The sequence below is a fragment of the Bos taurus genome, chromosome 3, assembly GCF_002263795.3.
Source record: "Bos taurus isolate L1 Dominette 01449 registration number 42190680 breed Hereford chromosome 3, ARS-UCD2.0, whole genome shotgun sequence".
Classification (NCBI taxonomy): Eukaryota; Metazoa; Chordata; class Mammalia; order Artiodactyla; family Bovidae; genus Bos; species Bos taurus.
The window spans coordinates 18,504,673-18,524,518 of record NC_037330.1 but is presented as its reverse complement, the minus strand read 5'-3'; the positions used below and the strand labels follow the sequence as shown (position 1 = coordinate 18,524,518).

The window sequence follows — 19,846 nt, the reverse complement described above, 5'->3', positions numbered from 1 at the left end:
CTGTCCTCAGGCAGGATCTGACTCTGTGATTCCATGAATCAGAGCACACCAGGCCTCCCTGTCCATCACCATCTCCCGGAGTTCACTCAAACTCACGTCCGTCAAGTTGGTGATGCCATCCAGCCATCTCATCCTCTGTCGTCCCCTTCTCCTCCTGCCCCCAATCCCTCCCAGCATCAGGGTCTTTTCCAGTGAGTCAACTCTTCGCATGAGGTGGCCAAAGTACTGGAGTTTCAGCTTTAGCATCATTCCTTCCAAAGAACACCCAGGGCTGATCTCCTTTAGAATGGACTGGTTGGATCTCCTTGCAGTCCAGGGGACTCTCAAGAGTCTTCTCCAACACCACAGTTCAAAAGCATCAATTCTTCGATGCTCAGCTTTCTTCACAGTCCAACTCTCACATCCATACATGACCACTGGAAAAACCATAGCCTTGACTAGACGGACTTTCAGGGTACATTATTGTTATATAATCCTAAGGAATGTAGAGGAAAAAAAAAAGTTTGTTCTTTCTTCCTCCTTGAGAATTCCAGACCCCTGTCTCCTTGGGGACCCCTAGACTTCTTATCAACCTGCCTAGAAAGTGACTCTCTGAGAGATATATGGAAAAAAAGTAAAGGATAGAATTGTTCAACCTTAGATCAAGCAGAGCCAGCTAAGCAGACCAGAAGTAATGGCCACTGAGGGCGGAGGACTCCATGAGAATATGGTATTGTGGGAGCCAAGAGGAATAAGGAGGAAGAGGTCAATTGTGCTAAATGCTAAGATATCAAGCAGTAAAAATGAACATTGGCACATGGATGTTATTCAGCTGCCTTTTTGTATTTCAGGATGTGTGTCGGCATTCAAACTTAATATGACCAATATAAATGGAACCATAAAAGGCACCATCATCTATCAACTTGGTCAGACTGTATTGTTGGAAATCATTCTTCATTCCCCATTTCCTCATCTTCAGTATATAATCCATTAACAAGTCATATTGACTTTCTCTTCAAAATATCTTCCATTCATCTTTTTTCCATTTTCTCTGCTACCAACCTAGTCAATGCCACCAGCATCTCAGCTATATTATTGCAGTTAGTCTCCCTCTTTCTTCTTGCTTCATTGCACAATCTACTCTATACAGCAATCAGCTTAAAGTTAAAAAAAAATGTAAATCAGGGTGTTACTGCCTTACAGCTCTCCAAGGGCTTTCCATAATATTTAGAATAGTAGATAACTTACTACTACTCTTTGTGATTGGATCCCCATTTGTTTTCCTGATCTCATTTTGTACCTCTCTTCCCTCCTTTTTGTTTTTTCATCAGGTTGAAGACATACTGAATTTTTCAGCTTGGGATATTGTGTCTGTTCAGCCTGTACCTTCCCAAAGACCTTGTTTTCTAACATGATTACTGATGGTAATTACATGGTTACTGATTCTTTGTTTTATGCATAGCTGACTTCTGTTTGTAATTCTGGTTTCTGCTCAATTGATGTCTCCTCAGAGTATACTCCCTGGTGGCTCAGACAGTAAAGCGTCTGCCCACAATGTGGGAGACCTGGGTTCGATCCCTGGGTTGGGAAGATCCCCTGGAGAAGGAAATGGCAATCCACTCCAGTACTCTTGCCTAGAAAATTCCATAGATGGAGGAGCCTGGTGGGCTACAGTCCATGGGGTTGCAAAGAGTTGGACACAACTGAGCGACTTCACTTCACTTCAGAGTAACTCTCCTTCCTGCCTAGATACTCTTACATATTTACTTTCTTTACATTATTTATTTATTAATTTATTTTAATTGGAGGCTAATTACTTTATAGTATTGTAGTGGTTTTGCCATACATTGACATGAATCAGCCGTGAATGTACATGTGTTCCCCATCCTGAAGCCCCCTCCCACCTCCCTCCCCATCCCATCCCTCTGGGTCATTCCAGTGCACCGGCCCTGAGCATCCTATCTCATGCATCGAACTTGGACTGGCCATCTGTTTCACATATGATAATATACATGTTTCAATGCTGTTCTCTCAAATCATCTCACCCTCACCTTCTCTCACAGAGTCCAAAAGACTGTTCTATACATCTGTGTCTCTTTTCCTGTCTCACATATAGGGTTATTGTTACCATCTTTCGAAATTCTATATATAGGCATTAGTATACTGTATTGCTGTTTTTCTTTCTGGCTTACTTCACTCTGTATAATAGGCCCTAGTTTCATCCACCTCATTAGAACTGATTCAAATGTATTCTTTTTAATGGCTGAGTAATACTCCATTGTGTGTATGTACCACAGCTTTCTTATCCATTCATCTGCTGATGGACATCTAGGTTGCTTCCATGTCCTGGCTATTATAAACAGTGCTGTGATGAACATTGGGCTACACGTGTCTCTTTCATTTCTGGTTTCCTCGGTGTGTATGCCCAGCAGTGGGATTGCTGTGTCATATGGCAGTTCTATTTCCAGTTTTTTAAGGAATCTCCACACTGTTCTCCATAGTGGCTGTACTAGTTTGCATTCCTACCAACAGTGTAAGAGGGTTCCCTTTTCTCCACATCCTCTCCAGCATTTATTGTTTGTAGACTTTTGGATCGCAGCCGTTCTGACTGGCATGAAATGGTACCTCATAGTGGTTTTGATTTGCATTTTTCTGATAATGAGTGATGTTGAACATCTTTTCATGTGTTTGTTAGCCATCTGTATTTCTTCTTTAGAGAAATATCTGTTTTGTTCTTTGTTTTTGATTGGGTCATTCATTTTTCTGGAATTGAGCTGTGGGAGTTGCTTGTATATTTTTGAGATTAATTCTTTGTCAGTTGCTTCATTTGCTATTATTTTCTCCCATTCTAAAGGCAGTCTTTTCATCTTGCTTATAGTTTCCTTTGTTGTGCAAAAACTTTTAAGTTTAATTAGGTCCCATTTGTTTATTTTTGCTTTCTTTTCCATTACTCTAGGAGGTGGGTCATAGAGGATCCTGCTGTGATTTATGTCGGAGAGTGTTTTGCCTATGTTTTCCTCTAGGAGGTTTATAGTTTCTGGTCTTATGCTTAGATGCTTAATCCATTTTGAGTTTGTTTTTGTGTATGGTGTTAGAAAGTGTTTTAGTTTCATTCTTTTACAAGTGGTTGACCAGTTTTCCCAGCACCACTTGTTAAAGAGATTGTCTTTCCTCCATTGTATATTCTTGCCTCCTTTGTCAAAGATAAGGTGTCCATAGGTACGTGGATTTATCTCTGGGCTTTCTATTTTGTTCCACTGATCTATATTTCTGTCTTTGTGCCAGTAGCATACTGTCTTTATGACTGTAGCTTTGTAGTATAGCCTGAAGTCAGGCAGGTTGATACATTATTTAAAAGTTGTGTGGTGTCTCTCTTCCTGCTATAGAATGTATAGGCTCCTGGGACTTTCCTGGTGGTCCAGTGGTTAAGGATCCACCTTGCAATACAGGGGACACAGATTTGATCCCTAGTCAGAGAACTAAGATCCCACATGCCATGGGGCAACTAAGCCCATGCATCACAACTAGAGAGCCTGCATACTGCAACTAAGACCAGACACAGCCAAATACATAAATTAATTAATTAAAGAAAGAATATGTGAGCTCTTTGAGGGGATGATTTTGTCAGTCTTGCCATCTGCAGTAAACTTAGAACCCGGAACAGAGACTAGCTCAGAGTAGGCACTTATGAACAAATGAATATATTCATCCATGTAGGGTGTCCTTCCTTAGCACATTGTTCACATTGTGTCCTTTGCACACTTAGCACACTGTTCTACATCTAGTATGTAATATACTAAATTATAGTTGGCATAATATACTAAATTATGAAATTGTCTCATGTGATAAGTAATCTTTGTAGTTTATTGATTTTTGTATCTTAAGAGCTGATTCATCTTTGTATCTCTAGCATATATAGAGTACCTGTTTGATAGTAGAACTCAGTAAATGTTACCTGAATAAATGGAGTCATTGAATTATAATCAGATGAATTATTAAACTAGAATTTTGCCATCATTTGTCTAGATAATAGGGAATCACAGGATTGGTCTCCTGAGATCAGCTTCTATTTCACTGAAGACTTGTCTAAATTTTCATATATCCCAAAGGTTGCAGGAGGACATAGGAGTTTCCTACATCTTTAGATTCAGCAGTACAGGAGGCACTTTGAATCATCTGGTCCACAGTTAGACTTGTATGTTATTTAGATAAAGCTGTCTGAAGACAGTAGAGTCTATCAATGATGCAGAACCTCTTTTGGCCTCCCTTGTCTTATAGCTGTACAGTTCAGCTCTGCAAAGAGAGTACTGAGTGACTCAGAAAAGGTACATTTCTCTCCTCAGTTTCCTCTCTGTACAGAATCTCATGATAATAGGCAACTACTGTGGGCCAAGAATCACTTAGAAGAAATGGAGTGGCCCTCACAATCAATAACAGTCTGAAATGTAGTGCTTGGGTGCAATCTCAAAAACAGCAGAATGATCTTGGTTCATTTCCAAGGCAAACCATTCAACATCACTGTGCCTCAATGACTAATGCTGGAGAAGCTGAAGTTGACTGGTTCTATGAAGACCTACAAGACCTACAAAACCTTCTAGAACTAACAACAAAAAAAAGATCTCTTCATCATACGGGATTTGAATGCAAAAGTAGGAAGTCAAGAGCTACCTGGAGTAATAGGCAAATTTGGCCTTGGAATACAAAATGAAGCAGGGAAACGGCTAACAGTTTTGCTGAGAAAACACACTGGTCAAAACAAATGTCTGTTTCCAACAACACAAGAGACAACTCTACATATGAATATCACCAGGTGGCCAATACTGAAATCAGATTGATTATAATTTTTGCAGCTGAAGATGGAGAAGCTCTATATAATCAGCAAAAACAAGACCTGGAGTTGACTGTGGCTCAGTTCATGAGCCCTTTTTGCAAAATTCAGGCTTAAAGAAAATACGGAAAGCCACTAGGCCACTCAGGTATGACCTAAATGAAATCCCTTATGATTATACAGTGGAAGTGACAAATAGATTCAAGGGATTAGATCTGATAGAGCACCTGAAGAACTGTGGATGGAGGTTTGTAACATTGTACAGGAGGCAGTGACCAAAACCATCCCAAAGAAAAGAAGTGCAAGAAGGCAAAGTGGTTGTCTGAGGAGGCTTTACAAATAGCTGAGGAAAGAAGAGAATTGACAGGCAAGGGAGAAAGGGAAAGATATCCCCAACTGAATGCAGAGTTCCAGAGAATAGCAAGGAGAGGTAAGAGGGCCTTCTCAAAGGAACGATACAAATAAATTGAAGGGAAAAATAGAATGGGAAAGACTAGAGATCTCTTCAAGAAAATTGGAGATATTAAAGGAACATTTCATGTAAGGATGGGCAAGATAAAGGACAGAAACAGTAAGGACCCAACAGAAGTAGACGAGATGAAGAAGAGGTGGCAAGAATACACAGAAGAACTATACAAAAAAGGTCTTAATGATCCAGATAACCTCGATGGTGTGGTCACTCACCTAGAACCAGATATCCTGGGATGTGAAGTTAAGTGGGCCTTAGGAAGCATTACTATGAACAAAGCTAGTGAAGGTAATGGAATTCCAGCTTAGCTATTTAAAATCCTAGAAGATGATGCAGTTAAAGTGCTGCACTCAGTATGTCAGCAAATTTGGAAAACTCAGCAGTGGCCATAGGACTGGAAAAGATCAGTTTCATTCCAATTCCATAGAAGGGCAATGCCAAAGAATGTTCAAACTAACATACAGTGTGCTCATTTCAAATGCTGGCAAGGTAATGCTCAAAATCTTTCAAGTTAGGCTTCAACAGTACATGAACTGTGAACTTCTGGGTGTAGAAACAGGATATAGAAAAGTCAGAGGAACCAGAGATTAAATTGCCAACACTCATTGGCTTATAGAGAAAGCAAGGGAATTCCAGAAACACATTTACTTCTGCTACAGTGACTACGCTAAAGCCTTTGATTGTGTGGATCACAACAAACTGTGGAAAATTCTTCAAGAGATAGGAATACCAGACCACCTTACCTTATAGCAGAAACCTGTATGCGGATCAAGAAGCAACAGCTAAAACTAGACACGATGGTGTGCTCAGGGACTTGTTTGTGGAGCAAAGAGGATTAGAGTTACCAGCATATTATTTGTAATTTCTCACCTATTGGTAGCTTACGGGAGGATATTCAAGAAGTAGGAGATAATAACAATATAAATAAGTATCCTGAGCTGTGAATCTCTGTAAGACCAGAATAATCACTGAGTTAGCTTCAGAAGTCCTTCAAGTATGGTCTTGTGTCACCAATGATGCATTTCTACGTTGAAGCTATAGATTCTTCAAGCAATGCTTGTGGTAGTTTCTCCATTAACATTTAAATTAGTTTATCAGCATCCCTCAGTAATGAAATGCTGTCACATTTTCCTGTGGTTTCCCAGGGTTTATTGTAGATAAGGGGTTGGTTTCCTGGGCTGGTTTCTGCAGGTGTGGATCAGAGTTCTATTTTTATTCATGGTCTGGCCTTTGTTTATATGTTCCGTCTCTTAGGGCCAGAATAGAAACTGCCAGTCCTTGAAGACTAGGCCTGAAAATGACATAGGTCACTTCCATTTTAACTCTGTTGGCCCAATCAGTCACGGGACGTGGGACAGATTGAAGAGGAGTGGACATAGACTTTCTCTCTTGATGCCAAGAGTGACAAAGAATTTGTAACACTATGACAAACCTAGACAGTGTATTAAAAAGCAGAAACATTACTTTGCTGACAAAGGTCCGTATAGTCAAAGCTATGGTCTTTCCAGGAGTCATGAGAGTTGGACTGTAAAGAAGGCTGAGCATCGAATAATTGATGCTTTTGAACTGTGGTGTTGGAGAATACTCTTGAGAATCCCTTGGACTACAAGGAAATCAAACCAGTCAATCCTAAAGGAAATCAATCCTGAATGTTCATTGGAAGGACTGATGTTGAAGCTGAAGCTTCAATACTTTGCCCACCTGCTGTGAAGAACTGACTCATCGGAAAAGACCCTGATTTTGGGAAAGATGAAGGCAAGAGGAGAAGGGGACAACAAAGGATGAGATGGTTGGATGGCATCACCAACTCAATGAATATGAGTTTGAGCAAACTCTGGGAGATAGTGAAGGACAGGGAAATCTGGTGTGCTGCAGTCCCTGGGGTTGCAAAGAGTCAGACATGACTGAGTGACTGAACAACAACAAGGAGCATGCAGTTTCTCTCGTGTACACCCATGGTGGATTCATGTTGATGTATGGCAAAACCAATACAATATTGTAAATTAATTAGCCTCCAATTAAAATAAATTTAAATTAAGAAAATAAATAAAATTTATCAACTTTTAAAAAAAAAGGTATTAATAGTTCTTTTCTTACTCTAATTGCCTTTCTTTTGAGAATTCTTCATAAAGAATTTAATGTGAAAATTTACTCTTCTCACACAGGTGACAGCTTATGAACTCTTTTCTAGGGAGATAGCTACCCAAGGGTACACACAAGATGAATGCATGTTTCCCAAGGTTCAACTCCACACCTCTCTCAGCCAGGTGAACTTTGTGACCAAGGAGAATTTCTTGAATTTATTGTAGTCCTTTAGTTTAAGACCTGTAAGAGTGGTTAGTCCTAGAAGCTTGTTTTAGGTTTCTTCCTCCTAATCCCGCTCTGATTCCCTCTTGATATTTAATCCCACCAAGTATCTCAGAACAAAGGAATACATAAGAGATCTGGTAAGAGGAAGAGAATTTTTGGCTCTTTACATTGTTTGGCTGTTTACATCATCACTGAATTGTATACTTAAAAATTGATGAGATGATAAATTTCATGTTGTGTATTTTTTTAACCACATATAAAAATCCATTGTCTTTACTGTGACTTCCAAGATGCTACATGATCTTGTTTCTGCTTAATTCTAAAAAAATTATGCTGACTGTTTTTCCAGCTCTCTGCCCAGAATCCATGTATTCCAGAGCACTTAGGAATGGGAAAACCCTAAGGGATTTGGTTAGAAATTAATTTTTGACTTTCTCACAGAAGTAATGAGGCTAGTTCACTACTCTGAACTTCCTTTATTATGTCCAACTCTCCCCAAATCATTCATTCCTGTTTTCCAACAAAGTTTATATATCGTCACCTCTCCACAGAAATAGCTGTTTTCGAGTCTCAGATGTCAGGTTACCAAATCAGTGGACATACTTCATTCCTCATTTTAGTTGACCATTCTTGGCAGTTGAACTGTTGAAACTTTGATGAAACTTGTCTCCTTTTCAGTAAAAAGGCAAAATTCTTCTTGGACTTGGAAGACAAAATTCGGTTTCAAATCTTATTTCCATCACCTAGTTGTCATGTGACTGTGGGCTGAACTTTTAATAGTGGGCTTTCTCAATATTCTATTCTTGGTTTTCACTTTGTACCCTCTCATTCAATCATACCTGTAGCTCCATCCATAATTGTAAACATTTACTGAATGCTTGTTATGTTCTAGGCAACATTTCATGTATTGACACAGTCTTCACAACAATGTTAAGTAGGTATGTATTGTCTCTATTTGTACTCTTCAGATGAGAAATCGAGATCCTGAGTAAGTTGCCTAAGGTACACAGCAAATTAATGATAAAACTCTGACTATGCCTAGACAGCATGTGGCTTCAGAACATTAAACCAATTTAGTAAACTACCTATATATGGATGGCTGAGGTCTGGTCTTTTGTTTGAAATAGAGATATTTATATCCATTTGCTCATAAGGAAGCTCCACTAGAATCTCTCCTGGGATTCTCAAGCTCATGATGTTCAAAACTGATATTACTGTTTTTCTGTCTCTAATCTTATTCCTTACCTCACTGAATGGCCTCATTCTTCATTCAGTTGCTCAAGTAACAATCCTCTAAATAATTTTATATTTCTTCCTCTTCTTTACCTCTAGATTTGACCAGTAATCAAATTCTGTTGACCTTATTGTTCAGATATTCCATGACCACTAAACTGGTTCAGATTCTCATTTTATCTCTCCCTTGGATTGATGTGCTTTGGAGAGAGTTTTCCTGCAGGTAAGGGAAGATGGAGTTTGCCCTGTAAGATTGTCCTGGTCAAAGAAAAACTTACAGATATTTAGTTATTTGGTAAGAAGAGTTTTGATTCACGTGTGAAGGAGTTGGTTGACTGAGTTAAGGAACAACGTCAAAGATAAATTCCACCAGCGAAGGAGAGCATAGAGAAATACTGAAGTCTAGAATGTTCCCAGTGAATCTTGTTTGCACCTTTTGAGGTAGATGATTTTCTGTCAGCTATTAAAGAGGAATGTCTGGTAATTCTGTCCTTGGGGGGATAGAAATATGAAATAAAGCAATTTCTGTTGTTTATGGCATCGTAAGAAAAGGATGAGAGTTTAGCTCTAGGGTAGGGCTGAGCAGGCGCAGGAGGGCTGAGAGGAGATACTCCACGTTCAAGGTCAGGAGGGGCGACGGTGAGGAGATAGCCCTCGTCCAAGGTAAGGAGCAACGGCTGCACTTTGCTGGAGCAGCCGTGAAGAGATACACCACGTCGAAGGTAAGAGAAACCCAAGTAAGACGGTGGGTGTTGCAAGAGGGCATCAGAGGGCAGACACACTGAAACCATAATCACAGAAAACTAGTCAATCTAGTCACACTAGGACCACAGCCTTGTCTGACTCAATGAAACTAAGCCATGCCCTGTGGGGCCACCCAAGACCAGCGAGTCATGGTGGAGAGGTCTGACAGAATGTGGTCCACTGGAGAAGGGAATGGCAAACCACTTCAGTATTCTTGCCTTGAGAACCCCGTGAACAGTATGAAAAGGCAAAATGATAGGATACTGAAAGAGGAACTCCCCAGGTCAGTAGGTGCCCAATATGCTACTGGAGATCAGTGGAGAAATAATTCCAGAAAGAATGAAGGGATGGAGCCAAAGCAAAAACAATACCCAGTTGTGGATGTAACTGGTGATGGAAGCAAGATCCGATGCTGTAAAGAGCAATATTGCATAGGAACCTGGAATGTCAGGTCCATGAATCAAGGCAAATTGGAAGTGGTCAAACAGGAGATGGCAAGAGTGAACATCAACATTGTAGGAATCAGCGAACTCAAATGGACTGGAATGGGTGAATTTAACTCAGATGACCATTATATCTACTACTGCGGGCAGGAATCCCTCAGAAGAAATGGAGTAGCCATCATGGTCAACAAAAGAGTCCGTAATGCAGTACTTGGATGCAATCTCAAAAACGACAGAATGATCTGTGTTTGTTTCCAAGGCAAACCATTCAATATCACAGTAATCCCAAGTCTATGCCCCAACCAATAACGCTGATGAAGCTGAAGTTGAACGGTTCTATGAAGACCTACAAGACCTTTTAGAACTAACACCCCAAAAAGATGTCCTTTCATTATAGGGGACTGGAATGCAAAAGCAGGAAGAAACACCTGGAGTAACAGGGAAATTTGGCCTTGGAATATGGAATGAAGCAGAGCAAAGGCTAATCGAGTTTTACCAAGAGAACGCACTGGTCATAGCAAACACCCACTTCCAACAACACAAGAGAAGACTCTACATATGGAATCACCAGATAGTCAACACCGAAATCAGATTGATTATATTCTTTGCAGCCAAAGATGGAGAAGCTCTATACAGTCAGCAAAAACAAGACCAGGAGCTGACTGTGGCTCAGATCATGAACTCCTTATTGCCAAATTCAGACTTAAATTGAAGAAAGTAGGGAAAACCACTAGACCATTCAGGTATGACCTAAATCAAATCCCTTATGGTTATACAGTGGAAGTGAGAAACAGATTTAAGGGCCTAGATCTGATAGAGAGAGTGCCTGATGAGCTACGGAATGAGGTTTGTGACATTGTACAGGAGACAGGGATCAAGACCATTCCCATGGAAAAGACATGCAAAAAAGCAAAATGGCTGTCTGGGGAGGCCTTACAAATAACTGTGAAAAGAAGAGAAGCGAAAAGCAAAGGAGAAAAGGAAAGATATAAGCATCTGAATGCAGAGTTCCAAAGAATAGCAAGAAGAGATAAGAAAGCCTTCCTCAGTGATCAATGCAAAGAAATAGAGGAAAACAACAGAATGGGAAAGACTAGAGATCTCTTCAAGAAAATTAGAGATACCAAGGGAACATTTCATGCAAAGATGGGCTCAATAAAGGACAGAAATGGTATGGACCTAACAGAAGCAGAAGATACCAAGAAGAGGTGGCAAGAATACACAGAACTATACAAAAAAGATCTTCACAATCAAGATAATCACGATGGTGTGATCACTGACCTAGAGCCAGACATCCTGGAATGTGAAGTCAAGTGGGCCTTAGAAAGCATCACTACGACAGAGCTAGTGGAGGTGATGGAATTCCAGTTGAGCTATTTCACATCCTAAAAGATGATGCTGTGAAAGTGCTGCACTCAATTTTGCTGCCAGCAAATTTGGACAACTCAGCAGTGGCCACAGGACTGGAATAGGTCAGTTTTCATTCCAGTCCCAAAGAAAGGCAATGCCAAAGAATGCTCAAACTACCGCACAATTGCACTCATCTCACATGCTAGTAAAGTAATGCTCAAAATTCTCCAAGCCAGGCTTCAGCAATACGTGAACTGTGAACTTCCAGATGTTCAAGCTGGTTTTAGAAAAGGCAGAGGAACCAGAGATCAAATTGCCAGCATCCGCTGGATCATGGAAAAAGCAAGAGATTTCCAGAAAAACATCTAGTTCTGCTTTATTGACCATGCCAAAGCCTTGGACTGTGTGGATCACAATGAACTGTGGAAAATTCTGAAAGAGATGGGAATACCAGACCACCTGACTTGCCTCTTGAGAAACCTATATGCAGGTCAGGAAGCAACAGTTAGAACTGGACATGGAACAACAGACTGGTTCCAAATAAGAAAAGGAGTACGTCAAGGCTGTATATTGTCACCCTGCTTATTTAACTTCTATGCAGAGTACATCATGAGAAATGCTGGGCTGGAAGAAGGACAAGCTGGAATTAAGATTGCCAGGAGAAATATCAATAACCTCAGATATGCAGATGATACCACGCTTATGGGAGAAAGTGAAGAGGAACTAAAAAGCCTCTTGATGAAAGTGAAAGTGGAGACTGAAAAAGTTGGCTTAAAGCTCAACATTCAGAAAACTAAGATTATGGCCTCTGGTCCCATCACTTCATGGGAAATAGATGGGGAAACAGTGGAAATAGTGTCAGAGCCCCAAAACTGTTTTTTTGGGGCTCCAAAATCACTTCAGATGGTGATTGCAGCCATGAAATTAAAAGACGCTTACTCCTTGGAAGGAAAGTTATGACCAACCTGGATAGCATATTCAAAAGCAGAGACATTACTTTGCCAACAAAGGTCCATCTAGTCAAGGCTATGGTTTTTCCAGTGGTCATGTATGGATGTGAGAGTTGGACTGTGAAGAAAGCTGAGCACCAAAGAATTGATGCTTTTGAACTGTGGTGTTGGAGAAGACTCTTGAGAATCCCTTGGAATGCAAGGAGATCCAACCAGTCCATTCTAAAGGAGATCAGCCCTGGGTGTTCTTTGGAAGGAATGATGGTAAAGCTGAAACTCCAATACTTTGGCCACCTCATGTGAAGAGTCCTCATTGGAAAAGACTCTGATGCTGGGAGGGATTGGGGGCAGGAGGAGAAGGGGACGGTAGAGGACGAGATGAGTGGATGACATCACTGACTCGATGGACGTGAGTTTGAGTGAACTCCGGGAGTTGGTGATGGACAGGGAGGCCTGGAGTGCTGCAGTTCATGGGGTTGCAAAGAGTCGGACATGACTGAGCGACTGAACTGAACTGACTGAACTGATATGTATCTGGCTATCTCTGGTGTAATACCCATCACTGTCCTTCTATCAACCTCCCCCTTAGTGAGGCTAGGTCAGCAATGTTTCCTTTGTTATAATTTAAATTATTCAGAATGTTAGTTAGTCCTGACTTCTCTAGAGAAGGGCCTCAAGTGGGAGTTCAATTAGGTGCTTTTGAGGCTAAAGTGGCAAATGTGTCACAAAAATGGAAAGAAGCATTTTTTCCATATCTGTGTCTGTGGCAAATCCATGAGACCTGCATATTTGGTGCTGCCAACTTTGTAGCTTTGTAGGAGTATTTGGGGACAGCACCTCAAGCAAGGAAGAAGGATACTCACTGTGGGTAGTGCCCCTTTTGTGTTGCTTTTGGAGGGCAAGCATAGACATAATATTATTTGAATCTAATTAGAAGAACTGAGCTTGTTTTATTCATCCTGAAGATGAATACATGGAACAATGACTATGTTGGAGAAAAATACAGGATTTGATTAAATTACTTCTTCCTTGTATTCCTTGTTTATTTATTTATTTTTGGTATGATCATCTGCCAAATGCAAATAGTTTTCAGTGAAAGAAGAAAAAGGTGTTATTCTTACGTTGGGGAAATAAGTCTTTTAGGGTATATGAAAAATAAGCATGGAAGAGACATACTATAATATATGGTCAATTGTTTATTTTCAGTTTTCCTGTGATGATTTTACTGGATTCTACATGCCCAAGGTGATTAATGAATGCAGAATAATACAGAGTTCTAGTAGGAGGATAATACAAGCACATGTGCAAACCCATTACAATATAAAGCAGCTTTGATAAATGGAAGGTGACTATATATTATTTCCTTTGATATTATTGAATATATTGAAGAACCAATCTGGAGAGATTCTGAAATTTAACCTCTCAAGAGAAAAATGCTTACTTGAATGCCAAAATCTAAATATTCACTTTAGAAATTAGAGCATCTATGATATAGATTTAATCCAAAACCAGTTTCTGACTATCATTTTCACCTGTTCCAAAAAAGAAAAAGAAACAACCAAGCTAAGAAAATGGTCTACTAAGTCCAAAATAAAGAGAAAAAAATACAAGTTTCAAGAAAGATTAATGAAAATTACTTGATTCAAAGCAGTGACATTCTGCTACTCTTTAAAATATTACTTTTTTTTTTTTTTTAAAGTTAGCTTCTCTCTAATAAGGGTTTCCTGATTGCTCATAGTGGCCCACCTGTTCTGGGAAAGTGCTGGGACCTGAGTCTCCATGGACAGGTTCGCTCTGCCTATAATTGTCTGTCCACTTTTGATGTGACTCTGAGCTCCTGTAGGTGTCTCCTGACTGGCCATGGGAAGACCCATGCTGGTTTCTTGAAGTGGATCCAGATCTTCCTTGGCTGGTCACGGAATGCCTCCCTACATCTCCTGAATGTCCGTCACTGTCACTGGCCTGACTAACACTGGATTCCCTGTGTCTACTGCTTCCAGATCCAGTGGAGGTTTGTCCATGGCCAGTCCCAGAGCGTCTGGAGCTGTCCCTCGATTGTTCATGGTGACTCCCCTGTCTGTGGGACGTTCCGGATCCAGAGTCTCCGTGGACAGATTCTCTCTGCCTATGTGAGTCTGCCTGCCCATGACGTGACTCTGAGCGCCTAGAGGTGCTCTGGCCATAGGAAGACCCATGCTGGTTTCTTGAAGTGGATCCAGACCTTCCTTGGCTGGTCACGGAATGCCTCCCTACATCTCCTGAATATCCTTCACTGTCACTGGCCTGACTAACACTGGATTCCCTGTGTCTACTGCTTCCAGATCCAGTGGAGGTTTGTCGATGGCCAGTCCCAGAGCGTCTGAAGCTGTCCCTCGATTGTTCATGGTGACTCCCCTGTCTGTGGGAAGTTCCGGATCCAGAGTCTCCATGGACAGATTCTCTCTGCCTATGTGAGTCTGCCTGCCCATGATGTGACTCTGAGCGCCTAGAGGTGCTCTGGCCATAGGAAGACCCATGCTGGTTTCTTGAAGTGGATCCAGACCTTCCTTGGCTGGTCACGGAATGCCTCCCTACATCTCCTGAATATCCTTCACTGTCACTGGCCTGACTAACACTTGATTCCCTGTGTCTACTGCTTCCAGATCCAGTGGAGGTTTGTCCATGGCCAGTCCCAGAGCGTCTGGAGCTGTCCCTCGATTGTTCATGGTGACTCCCCTGTCTGTGGGAAGTTCCGGATCCAGAGTCTCCGTGGACAGATTCTCTCTGCCTATGTGAGTCTGCCTGCCCATGATGTGACTCTGAGCGCCTAGAGGTGCTCTGGCCATAGGAAGACCCATGCTGGTTTCTTGAAGTGGATCCAGACCTTCCTTGGCTGGTCACGGAATGCCTCCCTACATCTCCTGAATATCCTTCACTGTCACTGGCCTGACTAACACTGGATTCCCTGTGTCTACTGCTTCCAGATCCAGTGGAGGTTTGTCCATGGCCAGTCCCAGAGCGTCTGGAGCTGTCCCTCGATTGTTCATGGTGACTCCCCTGTCTGTGGGAAGTTCCGGATCCAGAGTCTCCGTGGACAGATTCTCTCTGCCTATGTGTGTCTGCCTGCCCATGACGTGACTCTGAGCGCTTAGAGGTGTCTCTTGACTGGCCATGGGAAGACCCATGCTGGTTTCTTGAAGTGGATCCAGACCTTCCTTGGCTGGTCACGGAATGCCTCCCTACAACTCCTGAATATCCTTCACTGTCACTGGCCTGACTAACACTGGATTCCCTGTGTCTACTGCTTCCAGATCCAGTGGAGGTTTGTCCATGGGCAGTCCCAGAGCGTCTGGAGCTGTCCCTCGATTGTTCATGGTGACTCCCCTGTCTGTGGGACGTTCCGGATCCAGAGTCTCCGTGGACAGATTCTCTCTGCCTATGTGAGTCTGCCTGCCCATGACGTGACTCTGAGCGCCTAGAGGTGTCTCTTGACTGGCCATGGGAAGACCCATGCTGGTTTCTTGAAGTGGATCCAGACCTTCCTTGGCTGGTCACGGAATGCCTCCCTACATCTCCTGAATACCCTTCACTGTCACTGGCCTGACTAACACTGGATTCCCTGTGTCTACTGCTTCCAGATCCAGTGGAGGTTTGTCCATGGGCAGTCCCAGAGCGTCTGGAGCTGTCCCTCGATTGTTCATGGTGACTCCCCTGTCTGTGGGAAGTTCCGGATCCAGAGTCTCCGTGGACAGATTCTCTCTGCCTATGTGTGTCTGCCTGCCCATGACGTGACTCTGAGCGCCTAGAGGTGTCTCTTGACTGGCCATGGGAAGACCCATGCTGGTTTCTTGAAGTGGATCCAGACCTTCCTTGGCTGGTCACGGAATGCCTCCCTACATCTCCTGAATATCCTTCACTGTCACTGGCCTGACTAACACTGGATTCCCTGTGTCTACTGCTTCCAGATCCAGTGGAGGTTTGTCCATGGCCAGTCCCAGAGCGTCTGGAGCTGTCCCTCGATTGTTCATGGTGACTCCCCTGTCTGTGGGACGTTCCGGATCCAGAGTCTCCGTGGACAGATTCTCTCTGCCTATGTGTGTCTGCCTGCCCATGATGTGACTCTGAGCGCCTAGAGGTGTCTCTTGACTGGCCATGGGAAGACCCATGCTGGTTTCTTGAAGTGGATCCAGACCTTCCTTGGCTGGTCACGGAATGCCTCCCTACATCTCCTGAATATCCTTCACTGTCACTGGCCTGACTAACACTGGATTCCCTGTGTCTACTGCTTCCAGATCCAGTGGAGGTTTGTCCATGGGCAGTCCCAGAGCGTCTGGAGCTGTCCCTCGATTGTTCATGGTGACTCCCCTGTCTGTGGGAAGTTCCGGATCCAGAGTCTCCGTGGACAGATTCTCTCTGCCTATGTGAGTCTGCCTGCCCATGATGTGACTCTGAGCGCCTAGAGGTGCTCTGGCCATAGGAAGACCCATGCTGGTTTCTTGAAGTGGATCCAGACCTTCCTTGGCTGGTCACGGAATGCCTCCCTACATCTCCTGAATATCCTTCACTGTCACTGGCCTGACTAACACTGGATTCCCTGTGTCTACTGCTTCCAGATCCAGTGGAGGTTTGTCCATGGCCAGTCTCAGAGCGTCTGGAGCTGTCCCTTGAATGTTCATGGTGACTCCCCTGTCTGTGGGACGTTCCGGATCCAGAGTCTCTGTGGACAGATTCTCTCTGCCTATGTGAGTCTGCCTGCCCATGATGTGACTCTGAGCGCCTAGAGGTGTCTCTTGACTGGCCATGGGAAGACCCATGCTGGTTTCTTGAAGTGGATCCAGACCTTCCTTGGCTGGTCACGGAATGCCTCCCTACATCTCCTGAATATCCTTCACTGTCACTGGCCTGACTAACACTGGATTCCCTGTGTCTACTGCTTCCAGATCCAGTGGAGGTTTGTCCATGGCCAGTCCCAGAGCGTCTGGAGCTGTCCCTCGATTGTTCATGGTGACTCCCCTGTCTGTGGGAAGTTCCGGATCCAGAGTCTCCGTGGACAGATTCTCTCTGCCTATGTGTGTCTGCCTGCCCATGATGTGACTCTGAGCGCCTAGAGGTGTCTCTTGACTGGCCATGGGAAGACCCATGCTGGTTTCTTGAAGTGGATCCAGACCTTCCTTGGCTGGTCACGGAATGCCTCCCTACATCTCTTGAATATCCTTCACTGTCACTGGCCTGACTAACACTGGATTCCCTATGTCTACTGCTTCCAGATCCAGTGGAGGTTTGTCCATGGCCAGTCCCAGAGCGTCTGGAGCTGTCCCTCGATTGTTCATGGTGACTCCCCTGTCTGTGGGAAGTTCCGGATCCAGAGTCTCCGTGGACAGATTCTCTCTGCCTATGTGAGTCTGCCTGCCCATGACGTGACTCTGAGCGCCTAGAGGTGTCTCTTGACTGGCCATGGGAAGACCCATGCTGGTTTCTTGAAGTGGATCCAGACCTTCCTTGGCTGGTCACGGAATGCCTCCCTACATCTCCTGAATATCCTTCACTGTCACTGGCCTGACGAACACTGGATTCCCTGTGTCTACTGCTTCCAGATCCAGTGGAGGTTTGTCCACGGCCAGTCCCAGAGCGTCTGAAGCTGTCCCTCGATTGTTCATGGTGACTCCCCTGTCTGTGGGAAGTTCCGGATCCAGAGTCTCCGTGGACAGATTCTCTCTGCCTATGTGAGTCTGCCTGCCCATGACGTGACTCTGAGCGCCTAGAGGTGTCTCTTGACTGGCCATGGGAAGACCCATGCTGGTTTCTTGAAGTGGATCCAGATCTTCCTTGGCTGGTCACGGAATGCCTCCCTACATCTCCTGAATGGCCTTCACTGTCACTGGCCTGACTAACACTGGATTCCCTGTGTCTACTGCTTCCAGATCCAGTGGAGGTTTGTCCATGGCCAGTCCCAGAGCGTCTGGAGCTGTCCCTCGATTGTTCATGGTGACTCCCCTGTCTGTGGGACGTTCCGGATCCAGAGTCTCCGTGGACAGATTCTCTCTGCCTATGTGAGTCTGCCTGCCCATGACGTGACTCTGAGCGCCTAGAGGTGTCTCTTGACTGGCCATGGGAAGACCCATGCTGGTTTCTTGAAGTGGATCCAGACCTTCCTTGGCTGGTCACGGAATGCCTCCCTACATCTCCTGAATACCCTTCACTGTCACTGGCCTGACTAACACTGGATTCCCTGTGTCTACTGCTTCCAGATCCAGTGGAGGTTTGTCCATGGGCAGTCCCAGAGCGTCTGGAGCTGTCCCTCGATTGTTCATGGTGACTCCCCTGTCTGTGGGAAGTTCCGGATCCAGAGTCTCCGTGGACAGATTCTCTCTGCCTATGTGTGTCTGCCTGCCCATGACGTGACTCTGAGCGCCTAGAGGTGTCTCTTGACTGGCCATGGGAAGACCCATGCTGGTTTCTTGAAGTGGATCCAGACCTTCCTTGGCTGGTCACGGAATGCCTCCCTACATCTCCTGAATATCCTTCACTGTCACTGGCCTGACTAACACTGGATTCCCTGTGTCTACTGCTTCCAGATCCAGTGGAGGTTTGTCCATGGCCAGTCTCAGAGCGTCTGGAGCTGTCCCTTGATTGTTCATGGTGACTCCCCTGTCTGTGGGACGTTCCGGATCCAGAGTCTCCGTGGACAGATTCTCTCTGCCTATGTGTGTCTGCCTGCCCATGATGTGACTCTGAGCGCCTAGAGGTGTCTCTTGACTGGCCATGGGAAGACCCATGCTGGTTTCTTGAAGTGGATCCAGACCTTCCTTGGCTGGTCACGGAATGCCTCCCTACATCTCCTGAATATCCTTCACTGTCACTGGCCTGACTAACACTGGATTCCCTGTGTCTACTGCTTCCAGATCCAGTGGAGGTTTGTCCATGGCCAGTCCCAGAGCGTCTGGAGCTGTCCCTCGATTGTTCATGGTGACTCCCCTGTCTGTGGGAAGTTCCGGATCCAGAGTCTCCGTGGACAGATTCTCTCTGCCTATGTGTGTCTGCCTGCCCATGATGTGACTCTGAGCGCCTAGAGGTGTCTCTTGACTGGCCATGGGAAGACCCCTGCTGGTTTCTTGAAGTGGATCCAGACCTTCCTTGGCTGGTCACGGAATGCCTCCCTACATCTCTTGAATATCCTTCACTGTCACTGGCCTGACTAACACTGGATTCCCTGTGTCTACTGCTTCCAGATCCAGTGGAGGTTTGTCCATGGCCAGTCCCAGAGCGTCTGGAGCTGTCCCTCGATTGTTCATGGTGACTCCCCTGTCTGTGGGAAGTTCCGGATCCAGAGTCTCCGTGGACAGATTCTCTCTGCCTATGTGAGTCTGCCTGCCCATGATGTGACTCTGAGCGCCTAGAGGTGCTCTGGCCATAGGAAGACCCATGCTGGTTTCTTGAAGAGGATCTGGACCTTCCTTGGCTGGTCACGGAATGCCTCCCTACGTCTCCTGTATATCCTTTGCTGTCACTGGCGTCACTAACACTGGAATCTCTGTGTCTACTCTGTCCAGATGCATTGGAG

General features: G+C 44.2%; 1 protein-coding gene across 5 annotated transcripts in view; it reads left to right on the top strand.

Moving 5' to 3' along the window:
* LOC112445945 (mucin-4) overlaps nucleotides 1-19,608 on the top strand; it is a 97,822-nt gene extending 78,214 nt beyond the window's left edge. For 3 of the 5 annotated variants that reach the window (XM_059884992.1, XM_059884993.1, XM_059884994.1), the window contains 14 exons: nucleotides 14,307-14,435; nucleotides 14,628-14,756; nucleotides 14,949-15,077; nucleotides 15,270-15,398; nucleotides 15,597-15,725; nucleotides 15,924-16,052; nucleotides 16,251-16,379; nucleotides 16,578-16,706; nucleotides 17,226-17,354; nucleotides 17,553-17,681; nucleotides 17,880-18,008; nucleotides 18,207-18,335; nucleotides 18,534-18,662; nucleotides 18,861-19,608. In XM_059884992.1, coding sequence (XP_059740975.1) covers nucleotides 14,326-14,435; nucleotides 14,628-14,756; nucleotides 14,949-15,077; nucleotides 15,270-15,398; nucleotides 15,597-15,725; nucleotides 15,924-16,052; nucleotides 16,251-16,379; nucleotides 16,578-16,706; nucleotides 17,226-17,354; nucleotides 17,553-17,681; nucleotides 17,880-18,008; nucleotides 18,207-18,335; nucleotides 18,534-18,662; nucleotides 18,861-18,915 — 1,713 coding nt within the window. In that variant the 5' untranslated portion in view covers nucleotides 14,307-14,325 and the 3' untranslated portion in view covers nucleotides 18,916-19,608. Of the gene's footprint in view, nucleotides 1-14,136; nucleotides 14,436-14,627; nucleotides 14,757-14,948; nucleotides 15,078-15,269; nucleotides 15,399-15,596; nucleotides 15,726-15,923; nucleotides 16,053-16,250; nucleotides 16,380-16,577; nucleotides 16,707-17,225; nucleotides 17,355-17,552; nucleotides 17,682-17,879; nucleotides 18,009-18,206; nucleotides 18,336-18,533; nucleotides 18,663-18,860 lie in introns of those variants that run through there. The other 2 variants (XR_009493855.1, XM_024989967.2) reach the window with 2 other exon arrangements.
* The last annotated feature ends 238 nt before the right edge of the window (nucleotides 19,609-19,846 follow it).